The sequence below is a fragment of the Typopeltis vanoorti genome, chromosome 2, assembly GCF_054136105.1.
Source record: "Typopeltis vanoorti isolate ZY-2024b chromosome 2, IOZ_Tvanoo_1.0, whole genome shotgun sequence".
In the NCBI taxonomy this organism is placed as follows: domain Eukaryota; kingdom Metazoa; phylum Arthropoda; class Arachnida; order Uropygi; family Thelyphonidae; genus Typopeltis; species Typopeltis vanoorti.
Window position 1 is genome coordinate 88,089,884 of NC_143550.1, and position 19,213 is coordinate 88,109,096.

Here is a 19,213-nt window from a genome sequence, read left to right on the forward strand (position 1 = left end):
TATATGAAGCTGGAGAATTACATAATCAGATTTCCAATGGCATTATGTTATAAGAAATCGATGAGGCTAGGAATCTTGGAGTTATGGTGGATAGGAAACTGAAGTTCAAAGGTAATATTCACATGTAATGATAAAGGGGTCAAAAAAAGGAAGTAATTTTGCCTCTTTACAAGACTTTGGTACAACCACACCTGGACTACTCTACACAGATTTGGCTTCCTGGGTTCGTAGGGGATAAAGAAGCTGTGAAAAGGGTACCAAGAAGAGTAGCAAAGATATGGAATGTAGATTATGAGGACCACGTGAACTGCAGACACTGTAAATAGAAGAAAGAGATCAATTCCTTAAATATTAGTTATCAAGAAGAAAGAGAGATATGATAGAGATCGATAAACTTCTGAAAGGGTGCTATAAGTTACCAGCAAATGAAATTTTTCATATGGAAGGTGGGGAGAGGACAAGAAGGCATATGCTGAAGTTAACTTTGTGCATGGTCAAGAAAGGGGTAAGAGGTCAAAAGAGGAAAATTTTTCTTTTGAAGCGGTGAGTGCATCTAGTGTGAATAAGTATAAAAGAAACTGTGATAGCTGGTGTGGGTCTCCTTCAGTGAGTCCTTCTCTCTCTCAAGGTCCCTGATAATGATAATCCTACTAAAAGGAATAAAATTCTTCTGTTTTTTATTTTAAGAGTATATTTCTATGAAATAGTCTTGCGTTTAAATTTTTTTTCTTGTGAAACCTGAAAAAAAAATAAAAAATAAAAAGCAGAATAAGAAGTGTGATATTTTATACAAAATCTGCATTTCTGAACCTGTTGATATGCCATTTGATATTGACATATGTGAAATGACATTACACAATTTTAATCCCCCCCCCTCCAGTAAATCAAAGAATTTTTTTTTTAAAAGTAACGACTGGTTTGTAGTGTTAAATAAGTGGTTATACTGATTCATTGTACAGGTATATATGCTACAACCTCATATATTGCTCAAGTTGGGAGGGTTAATGATCAAAATGACTATCTTTGTTTTCTTTTATTTTGTGTGTGTGTGTGTGTGTGTGTGGATACACATAGGCTGATCATATCAGCCTATATTATCTATAAACTATTGCTAGGCATTCATATATACTTCACCAGGTGAAGTATATATGAAACCAACCAATTTATGTAAAGGACATATGGCCAAGTGAGTTCCCACCTGGTGCAAAGTCAACATACATTGGTAGATACAGTCACACGATCACTCTACAACAAACATTCTTAAATCACTAATATAATATCAGAGTTATTTGTTCAAATAACAGCTTTTGCTTCAGATCTATATAGGTACCTCATGAGTGTGAGTTACATTTTTTATGTAACTCACACTCATGAAAGACTTATTTGGAAACCTATACTGCATTCATACTGTGGTTGGACTAAGGATTTTTTTCTATTTTCATTGATTTATACACACACACACACACACTTTTTTTTTTTTTTTTGTATTTTTAAATTTATTTTTACTAGGTCTGGAAACACTGCTTTAGAGACCAAACATGGAACTTTTTCAAGATATTTCAGACCTCCATTAAGCAGGGAAGTGGTTCCACACTGGACAATGAAATTCATTGTCCAGTGTATTCATTGTCCACCAAAAGTTAATCACAAACATCCTTGACCATGATGGGATTCAAATGTGCAGACTGCTGGTTGGAGAGCAGTTACATTAACCACTCAGACAACCAAACACAATCCATATACCATTTTCAAAAACCACAAACTAGCAATCCTTATTTGTTCTAATGGAAACAAACAATGAAAGCTGCAGTTCATCTATTTTGATGAACATAGGAAATACATATGCTACCACTCATTCCCATGACAAGCAGATCTAGCAAACTATACATTTGGATTGAATAGAAGATAAAACAGACACCATTATATCTGAAACATTCTTTTTGGAGTTGGCATCACTAAATGGAGCATTCCCTAAACTTCACCCAGTACAGTCATATTAAACCGCACAAAATTTGAGACCGTTATTTCAAAACTATCTTCAGCCTGCTGTCCACAGACCATATTATATCCTGCCCAGAAGATATAGTTCATCCACAGATTAGAGACCCTTTGACACTTCTGCGCATGTCCCAAAAATGAGAATCCATTCCAATAATAGGGTAATCAATCAGTCTTCTGAGATTGAGTTTGTTTATTATTACAGGTTGGAAAATTTAGCTTTTCTTTTACGAACATTGTAGTTTTTAAGGTGTAACTATTTTGCTTGTATAACAGTTGGAAAAATGTACGTAGAGTATTAACAAAATTAAAAAAAGGTATAGCATAAAACAAAAATAATTATACAGAAAAACAGAAATTCTTTTCAAATGAACTTAGATATTCTAAACTTACAAAAAGGAGAATCCATTCCGATAATAGGGTAATCAATCCGTCTTCTGGGATGAGTTTGTTTATTATTACAGGTCGGAAAATTTAGCTTTTCTTTTACGAACATTGTAGTTTTTAAGGTGTGCAACTATTTTGCTTGTATAACAGTTGGAAAATGTACGTAGAGTATTAACAAAATTAAAAAAAGGTATAGCATAAAACAAAAATAATTATACAGAAAAACAGAAATTCTTTTCAAATGAACTTAGATATTCTAAACAGAACTGAGACACTTTACTGTCCTAAACCAATTAATTATTTATGACTTTTTGCGACTCTTTTAACAAACCCATGCAAAAAAAAAAAAAAGGTTGGAAAAAAATACCATTATCAAATCCTTCTCATCTTCATAGTCATATGAATCAGTGTCCGAATCGCCATCACTTTCACTTAAACTGATCACCAAAGGTTTGCATAATTCTTCGATAATTCTGTCTCTGTCCCAATACATATTTTCCGATGAAGTGACATGAGAGCAATATTTTCCACAGTTTTGAACTGTAATACTTTCAATCGCCTGTTCTGAAAGCATAAAAAGTTGACATGTCAATATCCCCAGTTACGTTGTGATGGCAAATGAAACTTTTCACTTCTACCCAAACATACTCAATAGCATTAAAACAAAATCCGATTTCATGAAGTATTTTCCTTAAAGTTTCTCTTTTAGAAAGGAAAATTAATTTTTTCTTTAAGCACAGGAATCAATTTCGAAACAGTTGGCACTCTTTTCTCGACCACGTAAAATTCGTGAATAGTTCTTATGTCTACATCAAAAAGCATTCAAAGCTACGATTTAGATGGTTTCTTTCTCTTGCGCTTTGTTTTAGGAGATTTAAAATTTGGCTTACCTTCACCTTTTGATTCCCTACGAATTCTTTTAACAGTCGACCCCGATACGCCCGCAATTGTATGTTTTATGAACTGAGAAAGGGGAATAAGGAGATAACGATTCTTTTTCGCAGGATGTCAGCACATTATTCAATATTCTTTTGCAAGAGCAACTATAACGTTTAACAACAGAACTTGCTGACTGTACTGGATCCATCATACAAATTAATAATAAAAAAATAAAGCGACAACAAAAATCAAGCTACCACTAGAGCAACAGACAAGAAAGCACATGATTTCGCATGTTGGGGACAAATTCGTACATCCTTCATTTCTTTCTCCTCTTCAGCATGAATCGACTATTCTTGGCAAAACGTTAAGCAGAGATCTACAAACTGTGGGCGTACTATACATGAGAAGACATTAGGTTTTTTTTTACTATTACAACTTTGAAATTCTTCCACAATTACGGATTTTAGCATCTTTTGTTCTGTGGCATGTTATTGCGCTCTGAAGATGGTTTTGAAAGCTAGTGAAACCGATGTATGTGGAGTTTAAAAAAAAGAATTACAACTAAGCAAAGCAACTAATGTGATGCAGCATTTGTCCTTTGATTGAAAAAGCTTTTCAATAAAAGCACAAATGCTACATCACATCCTAACTAATTAAGCACCAGTTCAAGATGAATGGGTGTGAAATTTGTTCAGATGCCAGACATTTCTACAGGTTTAGAAGAAAGTGAAACACTGTGAATTTCAGATAATATGTGTGATCATGTATGGTAAATCAATGAGGAGTTATGAATTAACCACATTAGCCTATTGGAGGAACAGCATTCCGAGATTTGGAACTTGTGCAAACAGCACAGCTGTTCATGAGAAAAATATCACTGAGAAAAAAAACAGTACTGAACTTTTAAGTTGTAATAAAACTGACTAGGTTGTCATCCTTCAGTAGACAATTAAAGAATGGCAGTATTATGTGTAGCTGCATAATAATGCATCTTAGTTAATGTTATACACAATGAAATAATGTTCAAAAAATATGTAAAGCTACTCAGAGTGAAGTCGCTCATCCTGGTACAGAGGCAATGTCATGAATCTAAATTCATACACTATAATATGGAGAAGAGTTAGTAAAGCCATTACTAATCCATGAAGAAAAACACCTATAATAGCTAAATGTTATAGTTCTTGGCATATACTTATCTGCTTTTTAAATACTTTGTGGCTATTGAATTGTACTGGTGAATACAGACTACACGCAACACATTTCCATGCAAAATATTGGCTAAGGAGAAAGAGAAATGTTATTTTTCTTTGCTGCCAGAACTTTGAAAGTGGCTATTACATTCTCATGCAAAATGGAATGAAGGAGGTAGGGAATGCATGGAGAACCATGCATATGAGTTGAGTGTAGGAACAAATGAAAGTTGATATATAATTAGAAATAAGTTTTTGTTAGTGTTAATTGTATTGCATATTATAAAAGTGCAATGAATCAATTCTCTGTGTAAAACATTTCACTTGCACCTAAAATAACTGCAATTTTGATTCATACCACCTGCCAGTAATTCACATGATGGAAGTTACAGACTTCATGATTGCAGTGTCAACAAAGTACTATTTGTTCAATGCTTGCTTGTGTTCCTCCGCTCAAGGAGCAGTTGCACATGTAACTGTATTGCAAAGGGGAGAAAACTTGCTTTCTTTTCCTTTAATTACTTGACATAATCTAAGGGAAGACTTGTCTATGACAATACTGAAAGATCCCTGTTGCTGTGATAGTAGTGTCAGAAATAAAATTTCATGTGCCAAATCAAATTTACTTAGATGGTTTGGACAACAAAAAATATTCTTGTCTAGAGTAAAAAATACCACTGTCCTAAGCAAAATAAATAAAATCAAATGTGAAACTAACACTGACAAGTATTTTTTCTTAAATTTATACCATTACACACTACTAAACTAACTACAGGATTATCATTAAAAAATAAACAAAATAACTTAGGCAAAATAGACACAAAAATTAAAATAACTTTGTTTTTCTGCTTTCCAAAATTCCGTTTCTGGTTACCATAATTTACTACTAGTAAATTACATGTTCGTCTAACTTGAGACAATTTTTGAATGTCGTAATTTTTCACAATATATTGCGCTATTCCTACCGATTCAAATATTCAATAAGGGTAAATACCAAACGTCATTAATATTCCATGAATGAATATTATTGGTATTGTTAATGACTAATTATATATTTACGAGTTCCGACTGTGCATTTTGTTGTTTGCAATGTTGAAATGCCACACAAACCATGTTAGAAAATTGAAAAATACATACCCGATGTAATCTCAAAGTCTAATAAAACTCTGGAAAGTTCGGTTTACACTATCATAATAAAATAAATGTCATGTTCGTTTTTTTTTTTAATTTAAAAAACCTGTTACATGAATCACTTCTCTTTACATGATTTAATAAAAACTATGTTCACCCAACTGAGTTGCAATAACAACTTACAATTTGTCCTGGCTTGTTTACAATGGATTCGTTTCGAAGTGATAAACAACTCTTGCCGTATTGAAATGTCTTACAATACAACTTTTAAATACAATTAATTCCCAACAAAAATCGTTAGGCTTAGCGTTCATTCACTACACAACACCTAAAAGAACAAAGCATGTGGACATGTATTTTACCTGACATGGCATCTACATCGAGAGGCCTAGCTTTACATGATGCGAAGAAAGAAAGAAAACAAGACAACAGACACTAACTTGGATAGCCGAAACATATAATAATATATCACCAATCATAAGCGAAAGGATACTGCTGTCACCCAAAAATTTGGTATCTTCTTAATAAGCTCATTTCTCTTCTCAAAATATGGCTTCCTTAACTTGTTGTATTTCTGTTCAACCTTCAAGATCTCCTCGCTGGCTTTTTCGTTGAGCGCGTCGATTTCATTCTGACAAGCATCGATCTCTTCTAGAGCTTTCTGCGTTTCGGCATCATAATCTCTACTTTCATCACCTTCTGCTCCGGAACCCTCAACTTTTTTAACTTTTTTCGGCGTGGCTCCACTGGCAGACATTATGATTAACAGAAATAACAATTTTCTCAAATCTCGACCGCCACAAGCGAAGTAGTTTACAAGAACTCTGGAAGCCTCTGCCGAGTGACCAAGAGAACCAAGCACAAAGCAGAACGCATGCGTACATAAAGCGGAAAGATACAGAGCTTTCGCGCTCACTAACTGTTCTGTTTTCTCATTGGTATAGAATCATGACATTGTCCAACCAGCAAGTCTGTTCGCATATCTAAGCCGATCGTGTGTGCTCTTTAATACACTGCTGATGTAATTACTACTACCAGAGATTTTGGATGTTTGAAATACAAGATGGCTTCGTGTGCTGAGAATAGTCACTCACTTAATGAAAATCATAATAAGCAAGTGGTATTGATAAATGAATACATGTGTTCATCGATAACAGAAGAATCCCCCACACGGGATACACACTCTGTGAGTGAAAGACATTTAAAGAAAAGAGACCAGCATGGTTTCCGAAATTTACCAGGCTTACCTCCTGCCGGAGATTCTGCCAATGGATATTTATCGTGTGTGGTTCCTCCTACTGCAACTCATAGTTCAAGCCTTGCTAATAACGAAGTAAATACACTCTTAGTAACAAAGCATGAGATGCAATGCCCCAACTGTAGTGATTCTGAAGAAGGACAAAGTGATGCTCTTAACACCGAAGACAAGACAAAATTTTATGACAGTGGTGTGAACACTAAGCAAAACGAACTTCTCAGTTCCCAGAGTTTGGCAAAATCGGAAATTCATGAAGATAGGTCAATAGTAATTCAGACAATATCAGATAATGATGATTTTCATAGAAGCTCAGGAGATACACCACTTAGGTCATTTCCCCTTGAGTGCAGTACCTTAATAGGTGGGTGAAATAAATAGCCATCAATGAAAAAAAAAATAATAAAGTTTACATTTGATTACTGTTCTTATTTTAATTTCAGCTCTGTCATTGAAATTGTTTATCGATGTAAAAGAAAATTATGGAATTAAGTCGCAAGTTTAAGCATGTCATTAATATTATATAGAATACAATGTTAGGAAGCAGGACTTATTTATAATTGTGGGAGAAAAATGAACTAAAAAAACGCATCTTGAGCATAAATGGCAGTCCCTCCATTTAACTGTAATGCTATTTATTGATAACTAAGTGTATACTGGTCACGACGAACTCAATATCAAGATTTGGGCAAATTGTGTACCAAATATCTGTACTGTTATATCTCTTAATGCTATTCCTTCCACACTCTACTTTAAAATGTTTATCTAAGCTTTCAGTGAATTAATCTAGACTCACTACTGACTATTTAAGTATATTGCAATTACTTCAACTAAAACCGACTTTTCTTGAGTCCAGCATGTTTTTGATTGAGAGAATGAACCAAGGAAATTTAAATTGTGCCAATCACCCTTAAAAGTTACCTTTTTTCATGTTTAAATTTTGTAATTAGTACTGTAATTCAATACTGTTGTTTATAGTATTATTGCATAACATCTGTATGGAGTACCAGGACTCATTGCAGGAGTTTCTTTATACATTATTTATATATAGCTATTATTTATAGTTATGGTTATTATTTATATATATATATATATAGTTATGTAGTTACAAAGCATATTGAGCAGAGATTCCATAATTTTCTACCAAATTTTTATTTGTAGAAAATTAATACATTATTTTATACAGATATTTGAAAATCATCCTAAGTTGCTGTTGCCATTTTTTTTTTTTTTATCCAATAATACAAATTTTAGAATACTGACAAATTTAGATCCCTTTTATTTATCTGTTGTGCATTAATTCTTCACTTAAATCTATTTAACTTATTTGTTAATGGATATATTCTAGTGATAAGTAGGTGATTGCATAAAGCATTAGACAGATTGCATAGTTTATTCTGTTCAAACTGGTCACCTAGTTTCCATGGAAAGTGGAAACTAGGAAACTTAGAAATAGTTGAAACAATATCAGGACTCCAGATGTTTCTTATCAGGACAGGTTGACAAAATTCAAGTTGTAAAAATTCATGGGTGGGTGGGAAAGTAGGTGATATGATAGATGTTTTAAGTTAGTGAGGAGATTTCGTCAGATTAATACAGGAGGAATCATACATAGTTTAATACAAGAATCCTTCTTTGGAGTTTGGGTAGAGGTGTGGTTGGGGGAGAGGGAAGTAGAGAGTAAATTTTTTACATGGAGATTGGTGGGTGATTGGATTGCATTGCTGAAATATGTTTGTGAATGGGTAGATTATTATGAGAAAACTAATGTATTTTGAATTTGAGCAAGTGACATAGATTGGAATTCATATGCTTCCTTTTAAATAGAGTATTTGTTTTCTTTTTTTTTTATGTATTGATGTTGCAAATCTCTAGCACATTAGCACCATGGGTGGACTAAGAATTTTTCTTTTTTTATTAATTTTATATATTTTTGTATTTTTATTTTGTTTTTTTACATAATTCCAAAACACTACTCTAAGACTAAATATGGGATTTTTTTTTCCAAGTTACTTTAGGTCTCCAAAAAGTGGGGTGATGAAATATCACCCATCTAAAGACATTCACAAACATTCATGCTCATGACAGGATTCAAATCTGCAGCCTGTTGGTCAGCAAATGGATACATAGACTACTTGGCCAACCTGGTTGTCATATTGATAAGTGTGAAAAAATTTATATGAAATATGAATTAAGAAAATTGGGATGCAGTCACTACCATGTTGTGTACTAGTTTAGTTCTACAGTGTCAGAAGCATAACCTCTTGTATATTTTCATTCCCATTCAAGAAATCTTGTCTTTATTAGTGTTGTAACTCATGTCTTAAGTAAAACCTTTTGTTACTTTAGCTAGTTTTACTAATACAACCAATCCTATTTACAGTGGTACGTACTCTTCTTTTTTGCTCTATCTCTTTTAAGGAATGCCAAAATAATCCATATTTATTTTGTAGGTGAAATCTTTCGTTTTGTGTGTGGATGTTTTTTAAAACATATTCTAGCTTTAGAATGTTATAATTAATTAAATAATTTATACAAATAACTATGTATCAATAACTTGGACTCTGTTGCCTAATAGATATTATTCACCGGGCATCTTCATGGAGTCCAAAGACACATCTTGTGAGTACTCTGTCAGTCTTTGGACTGACAGAGTACTCACAATAATTCATTCCACTCATTTGCCACCTTCCAGGCAAAAAATCCAGTCCTCACATCCTTGCTAACCAGACTTTTACTCTTCCAGTGGTGAATCCTTTTCCACTCCTGTCATGGATTGAAAAATTTCACCTGCATCAGTTCTTTAGAACTCCCTAAGCAACATGTTTCTATCATAACATCTCACCTTCATCTGTTAAGCATTCTTTGTAACCCACAAACCTTCAATCTCTTTTATACAAAAAGTTCCATAGGCCTGACACCATCTGTATCACCCTTCTGTGATTCCTCTACTCTTTCTCATCTTCATGAAACCAAGGTGATCGCAGTACTAATCTGCTTAGATATGGTCACCTCTTTGTTTTTATTTGTCAGTGTGATTTTGATCACCTCCTTGTCCTTGTTAGTGTGTTTTTCAGCATCCAACTCATTTACTGTCCTATTTTGCCCATTTTCACAATAGGTCCTTTGAACCTCACTTTGGCTGTCAAGTATTGTCACTCATAAATTCCTGATATAAATTTTGTGCAGTATGGTCCCACGAACTTAATACAAAGCATCCACTCTTTCCAGTCCAAATGCATAACTACATTTTGCAAGTCCAGATTTTTCATGTCATCCAACATGGCTGGCCAAATGGTTAGTGTATTCACTCTACAACCAACATGCTGCAAGTTTGAATCCTGCTGTGAACACTAAGTACAGATACTGTAGAAACATCATTTCACAAGAGAAATAAGAAACAAAACAAAAGCATCTGATACACAAGTAAATGTACTAGTGTTTCTTATTATCTATACAGTAGGTGAAAATATCCAAAATGCCACACTTCTATATTCAAACAATTTTAGGGCTTACAGGATCTCCCAAAATAGTTAAATTATGTTTTCTCTGGACTCTCTGGACACATTCTGATATTGCACCATTTAAGTATTTTTTAAATGCTTTCCATGCATTGTCAATATTCTTCCCATCCAGCAACTGATACCATTCTGATGAACTCAACATATTCCTTAGTTGGTCATAATTTCCTGCTTTGGAGTTCAGCATGTAATCTTTTCTGAATGGAACATTTATAAACTTAGCCACTTCCCAATAGGATACCACATGATCACTGTCACTAACCAGAAGCAGAATAGTTGTCTTTAACTGAAATGCCCTCTTTAACTAATGGATGCTAGAAGAACACTATAATCAAATCTAACAACACTCTTTGACCTTGAGTTCCTTCTGTCACGTGCTGCTTGAGGAAGTTGTCCTGCAACAGCTCAATAAATTCAATTTCATTCTTCTCATGAGATTCCACTGCTACCCAATCAGTATTTGGTTAATTAAAGTCTCCCATTAGGATATATTTTTCGTGCCCATCTTCTCTATTTGGTGATGCATTTCTTCATCACTAGGAACCACCGGTTCTGTAACAACACTGCACTATATAATTCATCTCATTAGATTCCACTTCACACCAGATGGCTTCAAATTTACTGCCACGTGAAATACTGTTACTAATGCTACAATCATAGGTTTTGACGCTAAGTGGATTCAAGTCGTCCGATATCATTAGCGGCATGCCCCCCTTCCTGTCTGTCCTTCCTAAAAATGCTGTACCCTTTACACTCAATGCCAGTTAGTTGGTCTGATTCCGATAGCTAGCCAGTTCTCGCTAATGGTTACAATCCGAGGTTCATACATATTGACCAAGGAAGCAAACTCTACCCCTTTTGTTTCTGATACTCCTAGCATTCATGTATAGACATAATAATCTACCTGCATGTTCTTTTGTATACTCTTGTGTGCTGTCTGCATGACACAGCTGAACAACTTTTGATAGGTCCAAACTGGATGAACACAAATTCGAAATTGTTCGCTCCTCGTAATCATTTTCATGATAATGCACATTTCTGTCATTAGCACATTTATATAACATTGTTACTCTTACACTCATATTATTATTATTATTATTATTCGGTCCTCCATGGAGTCAAAAGACTCATCGTTGGAGGTCCTTTCTAAGAAACACAAGTCTATTTCTCACCATTCCTCCCATTATAACTTAGTTTCCCTGATTCTCTGTGTTAGGTCTCATACCAGTTATTAGTTTTTCACGACTCCTGATACTAAATGCATCCTTGTGTAGGCCATCCCTCTTATACAAATCTAATCATCCCTCAAACTCACTCCACCCATCCAAAAACTTGCATCCATTCCTTCCACACCGCCTACACATCAAATCATTATACATCCATCATATTATACTGGCCTTTTTCCTAAAGTAGGACTTCCTCAAAGATATGTCAAATGGACACTCAGTCACTGAACAACTTCCTCCCACTGTAGACAGTGCTTTTATATTGAAATAAGTTTTGCAGCTTACACATGTAACAAAAATTATGTAGAATTTATTTAAAAACTTCAATATATATTTCATCCAATGTTACGTGGACATTATCAGCAAGACAGACTCTTAACGACATTTAAAAGATGAAACAAGTTATAAATCATGCATATGTTAGCTCATGTCTTGGTCACAGCTGAAGTATATCATATTATGCTCTTCGATTCAAAGAAACAATTTTAGTAAAGTTGTGTAAATTAAATTAAATTAAATGTGTAAATTAAATTAAAAATTATATAGATGAATAAAAACTTAAGAATAGTTAATAGTGATCACTTCCCAAAACTTGGATATTGGTATACAGTCTGATCAATTCAGATTTGGACAATTTCTCAGCATTTCACGCTGTATTTGTGTGTGTGTGTGTGTGTGTGTGTGTAGACATGTTCAACAAGTATTAACATTTTCCAATAAAATAATCAGATGGAAACACATGGAGCAAGAGTAACCCTTCGATGTTGCTGCTTTATTAATTGGACAGTTCATAAGAAGAGGTGGGGGTAATCAACAAATTCATCAAATTCAGGAATTATAAATGCCCTGAGGATGGTTAGCAGAAGCATAATTTGTAAAAGGTTTAGACTCATTTTCAGCAGATGAGGTGACAGTAGGCATGGACTTCATGTTGGAGGCTTAATGGATTGTATACAGCACTCAGAAAGGATTAAAACAGAATTTAATACTTCCTATATTTCGTCCCAGTCACTGAGATTCTTCAGGGATTACAAAAAAACTAATAACATATACACAAATACCACACAATACTAAGCCAACTACATGGGTGACTCTGAAGTCCTATCTAGGTGGAGCACCCTCTATGGGCGGTCGTAGTTGACCTGGAATGTAAGGTGAGATTTCTGATGATTGATGTTTCCCAAATCTTAGGAAGTTTAATGCAACCGTATTTATTTTGATTTGGTTGATTTCTGAGAGCTGCTACTGATTCCAAAAATAGCCTCTCTTTTTTGAATTTCCTGTGGTGGAGCATGGTGTTTTTTCCCAAGAGATCCTGCGAATTGTATCCAAGACATGGTCAGCCAGGCCTGACTGACCATAGTCGTGGTTGCAGATGTCTGATGTGTTCCTCTAGGCTGATGGTTGCAGATCTGCCTGTCTGTACAAAGTATGCCAGCTTACAGGAAAAGGGTACTTTATAAACTCCAGGCACTGAGAGAGGAGGGAGCTGATCTTTTGTAGAATGGATAAGGATAGCAAGTTTGCAGTGGGGCTTAAATGCAATGTGTAGGTTGTACATTTTTAAAATCTTGGCTATTTTTTTTTTCCGATATGCCGTGGATGTAGGATATGGTGATGGCATTTCTAAACTCTTTCTGAAGAGATGGGCCATCTCTTTGGGCATGGGCTCTTTAAAATTATATACATTGCACCCTATTTAGTCTCCATCGGTTTCCTTTTCTTTTCTGCGTGGCTTTTTTTTTTTTTTTTTTTTTTTTTTGTGGTTACAACCCACGAAAGGTTATTACTAAACCTGTAGTATATTTATACCGTGGGTGGGCTATGGGCTTTTTAAATTTATTTTTACATAGTTTGGAAACCCTGCTTTAGAGAACCTTTTTTCAGCTACTTCAGGCATCGAATAAACGGGGAAGTCGTCTCACACTGGGCAATGAAATTCACCTTCCACCTAAAGACAATCACAAACATCCATGTCAACTTCCAACTCTTTAACTGTCAGCACTCTCTTGTCACCAATCTCTTGCGAGGTTTTGTCTTTGTCAGATCCTCTGAATCTATGAACATCTTCTTATTGTGCTATCTTCTATCGAAGGTCAGCGACCATCTTGGCGAACAAACTGCACTGTTGTGCTAATCTGAGCAGTTGTGCACTGCTCTTTCCTGTCCACGTCTTGATGTTGTCAAACCATGATATTCTTTTTCTTCCTCTAGTTCCTTTGACATCAGTTCTTCCTACCAAAATAGTTTATAGAAGTTGGTATTTGCTGTTTCTCATGATGTGTCCAAGATATGATGTTTTTCGTTTCTTGATTATTTGTACAAGATGTTTAGCTTTGCCAATGGATTTTAAGACATCTTCATTGGTAAGTTTTTCTGTCCATGATATCTTTAACATTCTTCTGTATAGCCACATCTCAAAGGCTTCGATTTTCTTGATGGTCGTCGCCTTCAATGTCCATGTTTCAACTCCATAGAGCAGAATTGACCACACGTAACATTTCAGCATTCGGCATCTGACTTCCATGTTTAGGTCTTTATTGCAGAATAGTGTTCTCATTTTCATGAAGGACTGCCGTGCAACTTCAATCCTTGTCATTTCTGGATCCCACCGTTCATTAAGCCAGCAACCAAGATATTTATATCTTGACACTTGATCAATATTTTTCCCATTGAGTGTCAGTTTCATTGATGAGGCTGGATGTTTGCTGATGATCATGTATTTTGTCTTGTTGATGTTTATATTTATTCCCATTCTTTGGCTTTCTATGTATACTCTGTCAACGAGTTTTTGGAGATCCATACTGTTATCTGCAATTAGCACAGTGTCATCTGCATATCGTAGGTTGTTAACAATCTTTCCATTTATTGTGATTCCCTCTGGACATTCTTCCAATGCTTTTTTAAAGATTACCTCTGCATATATGTTGAACAGGAGTGGTGAGAGCACACATCCTTGTCTCACTCCTCTTTTGATGTTAATATCACTGGTGGTAATGTTGTCTAATTGAACGGTAGCTGACTGATTCCAATACAGATTTGTTATTAGTCTTATGTCTTGTTCGTCTAGCCTTATTTGTTGAAGGATTTCTATTAAGTTGGTGTGTCTGACTTTGTCGAATGCTTTTTCAAAATCTATGAAACACATAAAGACGGGTTTCTGTTTTTCTATGCATTTTTGTATCAATATTTGGGTACAGAAAAGGGCCTCTCTAGTACCAAAACCATTCCGAAAGCCGAATTGTGTTTCACTTAGAGTTTCTTCACTTTTTCTATAAATGCGATTCTGAATTACTTTCAAAAATATTTTTAATGTTTGGCTCATTAGACTAATAAGTCTGAAGTCACCACAGGAATTCGCTTTGGGTTTCTTTGGGATAGTGATAAATGTAGATTTGAGCCAATCTGATGGAAATTCATCACTTTCATATATTTTATTAAATAGTTTTTCGAGAAGTTTGATGTTATCTGGTTCGATTAATTTTAAAAATTCTGTTTGCACACCATCTGGTCCACTGGCTTTTCCTGTTTTACTTGTTTGTATAGCATTCTCTATTTCGCATTTCATGATTGCTGGTCCTTGAATGTTATCTTTTATATTTATAGGCTTCTGTCTCTATGAACATATATTTTCATTATCTTCTACCAAACACAATTTATAACCCTGTCCTTTGACACATTAGGTTCCAGACCACCTCATATAGCAAATCACTACTTTTTTACTTGTAGATGCATGTAATGGTTTAGTAATGCTTTTATGCAGTCGTATATAGTTGTATGCATAAATAATGCATTTAGTCATATCAGGTACACAAATGAAAGATTTAGAATAATTTTTACAAAAGAAAAAGTTATTCTGGATGGCTTGTCTTAAGTAAATGTGCCAACCAGTTTGTTCATCGATCTATACTATTAAAAGTTGTTTTTTTTTTTTCATTTTAGCAATAAGATTGTGACATTTGCAGATAACTATGGTATTAACTAGTGTTGCAAATAGTGAAGAATTTTGTTTTTTAACAACTATAGTGTGAGTTGAGTTTGGGATGTCCTGTCTTGCTGTTCAGTATGCTGTCGTCATTAAAACTCAAGCATGTAATATCTTTACACATCTTTTCACTGGAAGCAACAGCATCCTTACTGATTTTATTTGCCATTATTAACAACATTAAAATAAAATGGTAGTTATGAACAGTTTATAGTTCACGGCAAAACACAGAGAGGAGTAGTGAGCCAAAATATCATAAATGAATTGAGTGAATACATCAGTTGTTCCTGGTAGCATTATATTGTTAAAAGCATTGTATGAATGAATTCAATGCCATATAATTGGGCATTTGGTATATTTGAAAAGCATCATATAAGCTCTTCTTCATCCTGAAGGGTTCACAGGATCTCTAAACTCAGTCAAGAAACTTCATTCAGGGGGACATACGTATGGAAACTAGAAGTCAGACATAATCACAGCAGCTCTGTGCAACATCTATCGGAGGAATTCCAGTGATAGGTACCCCTCATAAAACTTTGATTTACCCTCAAGCAGTGTGATCTCGATTTTCTTAATGAGATCTGTTCCAAAATGAAAGACCAATAAGTGAAAGTCATGAAGAGAATATTCATATGTAGGGAGTGTCACCTGCTTCCCACCAGGAATATCATCCTTACTAAAACTCCTAAACCACAAACATCTGTGAAAGCAGGATATCTAAACCCAGTTAGGCCCTGCTTCTTGTACCCTTTGTGCTGCTTTAAATGCATTACAAAAGGATTCAGGATGTAGAGCCTTATCAGAAGTATGGTCATTCTCAAAATGTCTGTTGAGACTGTCATCTGTGCCTAGTGTGGCAGTAAAGATCATAAGAATAAATACTGAAATTTTCTAATTCTGAAGTAGAATCACCCACGATACTCTTGAGCATGCCATAGATGAAAGGAGTTACGAAAAATAAAAACCGATCAGAGCAACTCTTATTAGGAAGCAGTATACCACAAAAGTAGCAACATTTATTGATAAAACTTCTTATGCTGAGAAGGCAACTGTAAAGAAAGTGTCAGTAAGCACCTGGACATATATGTCAAGGACACCTTCTCATAACATTCTTCTTCAGCTACCTGAACCTCTAAGATGCTTTGTTGCATGTACCAACTTCTTCCATTCTTTTCTGTCTTGAGTGCTTTCATTCCAGTTCTGCATTCTCCTCTCAGCTAAGTCTTTTTGGATATTATTATCCCAACACATCCACGGGTTACCTCAAGGTTGCTTTCCATCAAGCTTCATCTTGAATGCTTCTTTAACCATTCTTTCCACATGTCTGAGTTATCTCTGCTTGCTCGAATCCCATCAACTAGAAGTGGGGATCTATAGAGTTGATATAGTTCTTGATTATGTCTTCTTCTCCATTCACTTGTTGTGTTATCTCTTACAGGTCCCTAGATTTTTGTGAGGATTTTATTTTCAAAGATCTGCAACGTTTTAGTATCATGATCTGTTTCTGTTCCATATAAAACAATAGGTCTAATGATTGTCTTGTATATTTCTGTTTTAACTCTGTTTGTTAGGTTTTGGAAAATAAATGATGTAGTGAACGATAAGATCTATTGGAGGCAGGTATTCTAGCTTTTATTTCTGTACTAATTTTATTATCTCAAGTAATCAATGTTCCAAGATATTTGAAGGAGGTGGCACTTTTAAATTTCAGGTTCTGATCTGATCCTGTGGCTTCCTCTCTTAGAGAGGGTTGCAGCTGACTACTAGGGAGATAATGACACAAGGTGGTTTCCCATTGCCCTCCTTGCTGTATTTTTTATGACTGTAGTCTGTATGTTCACGAGTCCAGTTTGCCTGCTTGTGGGATGAAAAACCCCAGTTAAATTGGTGGAAAAAACCCTGCTGTCCACACCAAGACTGGCTAACTTGGCTATGGCTGAGGAAGATCCTTAAGCTCCTCACGTCGTCGACGGGAATTGAACCTAGGACACTCCTTCCGCAGGCATATGATTGCGAAGTGCAAAGCCACTAGGCTAACCGCATGAAAAAACTCAACTGTGACTGCCACTGAAGATGGTCTGTAAAACAGTTAATATACCTAGTCCAAGAGAAAGTGTCTAGTTTTTTTGTTTTTTTTTATGTTTCTCCCACCCATGAAAGGTTATTTGCAAATCTTTTTTTTTTTTTTATAGTACATTTTGTACCATCGGTGGGCTAAGTATTCTTTTTTCTATATTTTTTTTTATTACTTTTCCATGATATCTACTTTTCTGCATGGGCAGCCATGTACTATACCACAGATATCACAATGGAAAATCAAGTAAGCTGAATTTGATTCTGTGAAGGTCAACTCCTCTTCTGTCAGAGATGTGCAGTGAATCATGTGATAGAGTGTAGTACTTGAGCTGCCACAACTACAGTTACCAAAGCATCTAGTTTTTTGGTGTAAAGCCATGAGCATCTTTCTCTCCATGTCTTCCACAACTTGGGATACTGACAGATGTTATCATGTACTGATTAGATCAAAACTCTATCAGAAGACTGGAGAATTTCGAACTTCACTGATCAACAGTAAGTATATGAAGTCAAATGAACTATTGTTGCTCCTATGTCAACAGCTCTCTCTTCCTCTCTTTTATATATCATGAAAATAATATTGCTGCAAACCATCCCATATTGTCAACTTTTTTTTTTACATGACAGCACAAGGCATAGCATAGGTAATACTATTTATTTGATTAGTAGGCCAGATATTTCGGTCTGAAACTTACAGACCATCTCCAGTGGCAGTTGATTACAAGGTAGAATGCAAAGAGTGTATTGATTTCAAACAGTAAGAGCCACATTTAAGAGAAAGCACGTATAACATCATATGGCTCATTCTGTTTCAAATCAATCCATTGTTTGCATCTACCTTGTAATCAACTGTCACTACCACTGAAGATGGTCTGTAAGTTTCAGACTGAAATATCTGTTTTATCAGTACATGATAAAACAAATAATAGAAAAAGCAGAAGAAAACCAATTGCCTCTCTGTTTAGCCTTCATTGATTATGAAAAAGCATTTGATTTCATCAAAACTAACGCAATAATCAGTGCACTCCAGAATCAGGGAGTTCCTGGAGAATATATGGATATATTGCGGTATAGAGTGAGGTATATTGCCTTCCTCCAAGCAATATACCTCACTGCAACAATCCAACTTCACACGAGTAGCAATAAAATACCAATTGAAAAAAATGTCCGACAAGGAGACTCTCTATCACCCAAAATCTTTACAGCAGTCCTTCAAGAAATATTTATTAATATAAACTGGACAAACCTTGGTATAAAAATTAATAACAGAAACTTAACACATCTAAGATATGCAGATGATATCATAATTTTTGTAAACACTCCAAACCTTAATATAATAATAGAAGACCTATATCATGAAAGCAGAAAAGTCGTTCTAAAGATAAACAGAGAAAAAACTAAAATCATGTTTAATCATTTAGTAACACCAAAAACATAATAATAGAAAACAATTTTTTGGAAAGAGTCTCTTCATATACATACTTAGGTCATCTCATTGACCTAAATTGTGGACTCCAAAAGGAAATAAATAGGAGAGTTCAACTTGCCTGGAGTGCAATCAA

General features: G+C 34.9%; 2 protein-coding genes across 2 annotated transcripts in view; one reads left to right on the top strand and one right to left on the bottom strand.

The window, feature by feature from the left end:
• LOC150109232 (protein SET-like) overlaps positions 1-6,435 on the bottom strand; it is a 104,206-nt gene extending 97,771 nt beyond the window's left edge. The window contains exon 1 of the mRNA XM_090412296.1: positions 6,082-6,435. Coding sequence (XP_090268422.1) covers positions 6,082-6,345 — 264 coding nt within the window. The 5' untranslated portion in view covers positions 6,346-6,435. The remainder of the gene's footprint in view (positions 1-6,081) is intronic.
• A 216-nt stretch (positions 6,436-6,651) lies between these two features.
• The window catches only part of LOC150109233 (uncharacterized), a 195,265-nt gene continuing 182,703 nt past the window's right edge, over positions 6,652-19,213 (top strand). The window contains exon 1 of the mRNA XM_090401911.1: positions 6,652-7,207. Within this exon, the coding sequence (XP_090258037.1) occupies positions 6,652-7,207 (556 nt within the window). The remainder of the gene's footprint in view (positions 7,208-19,213) is intronic.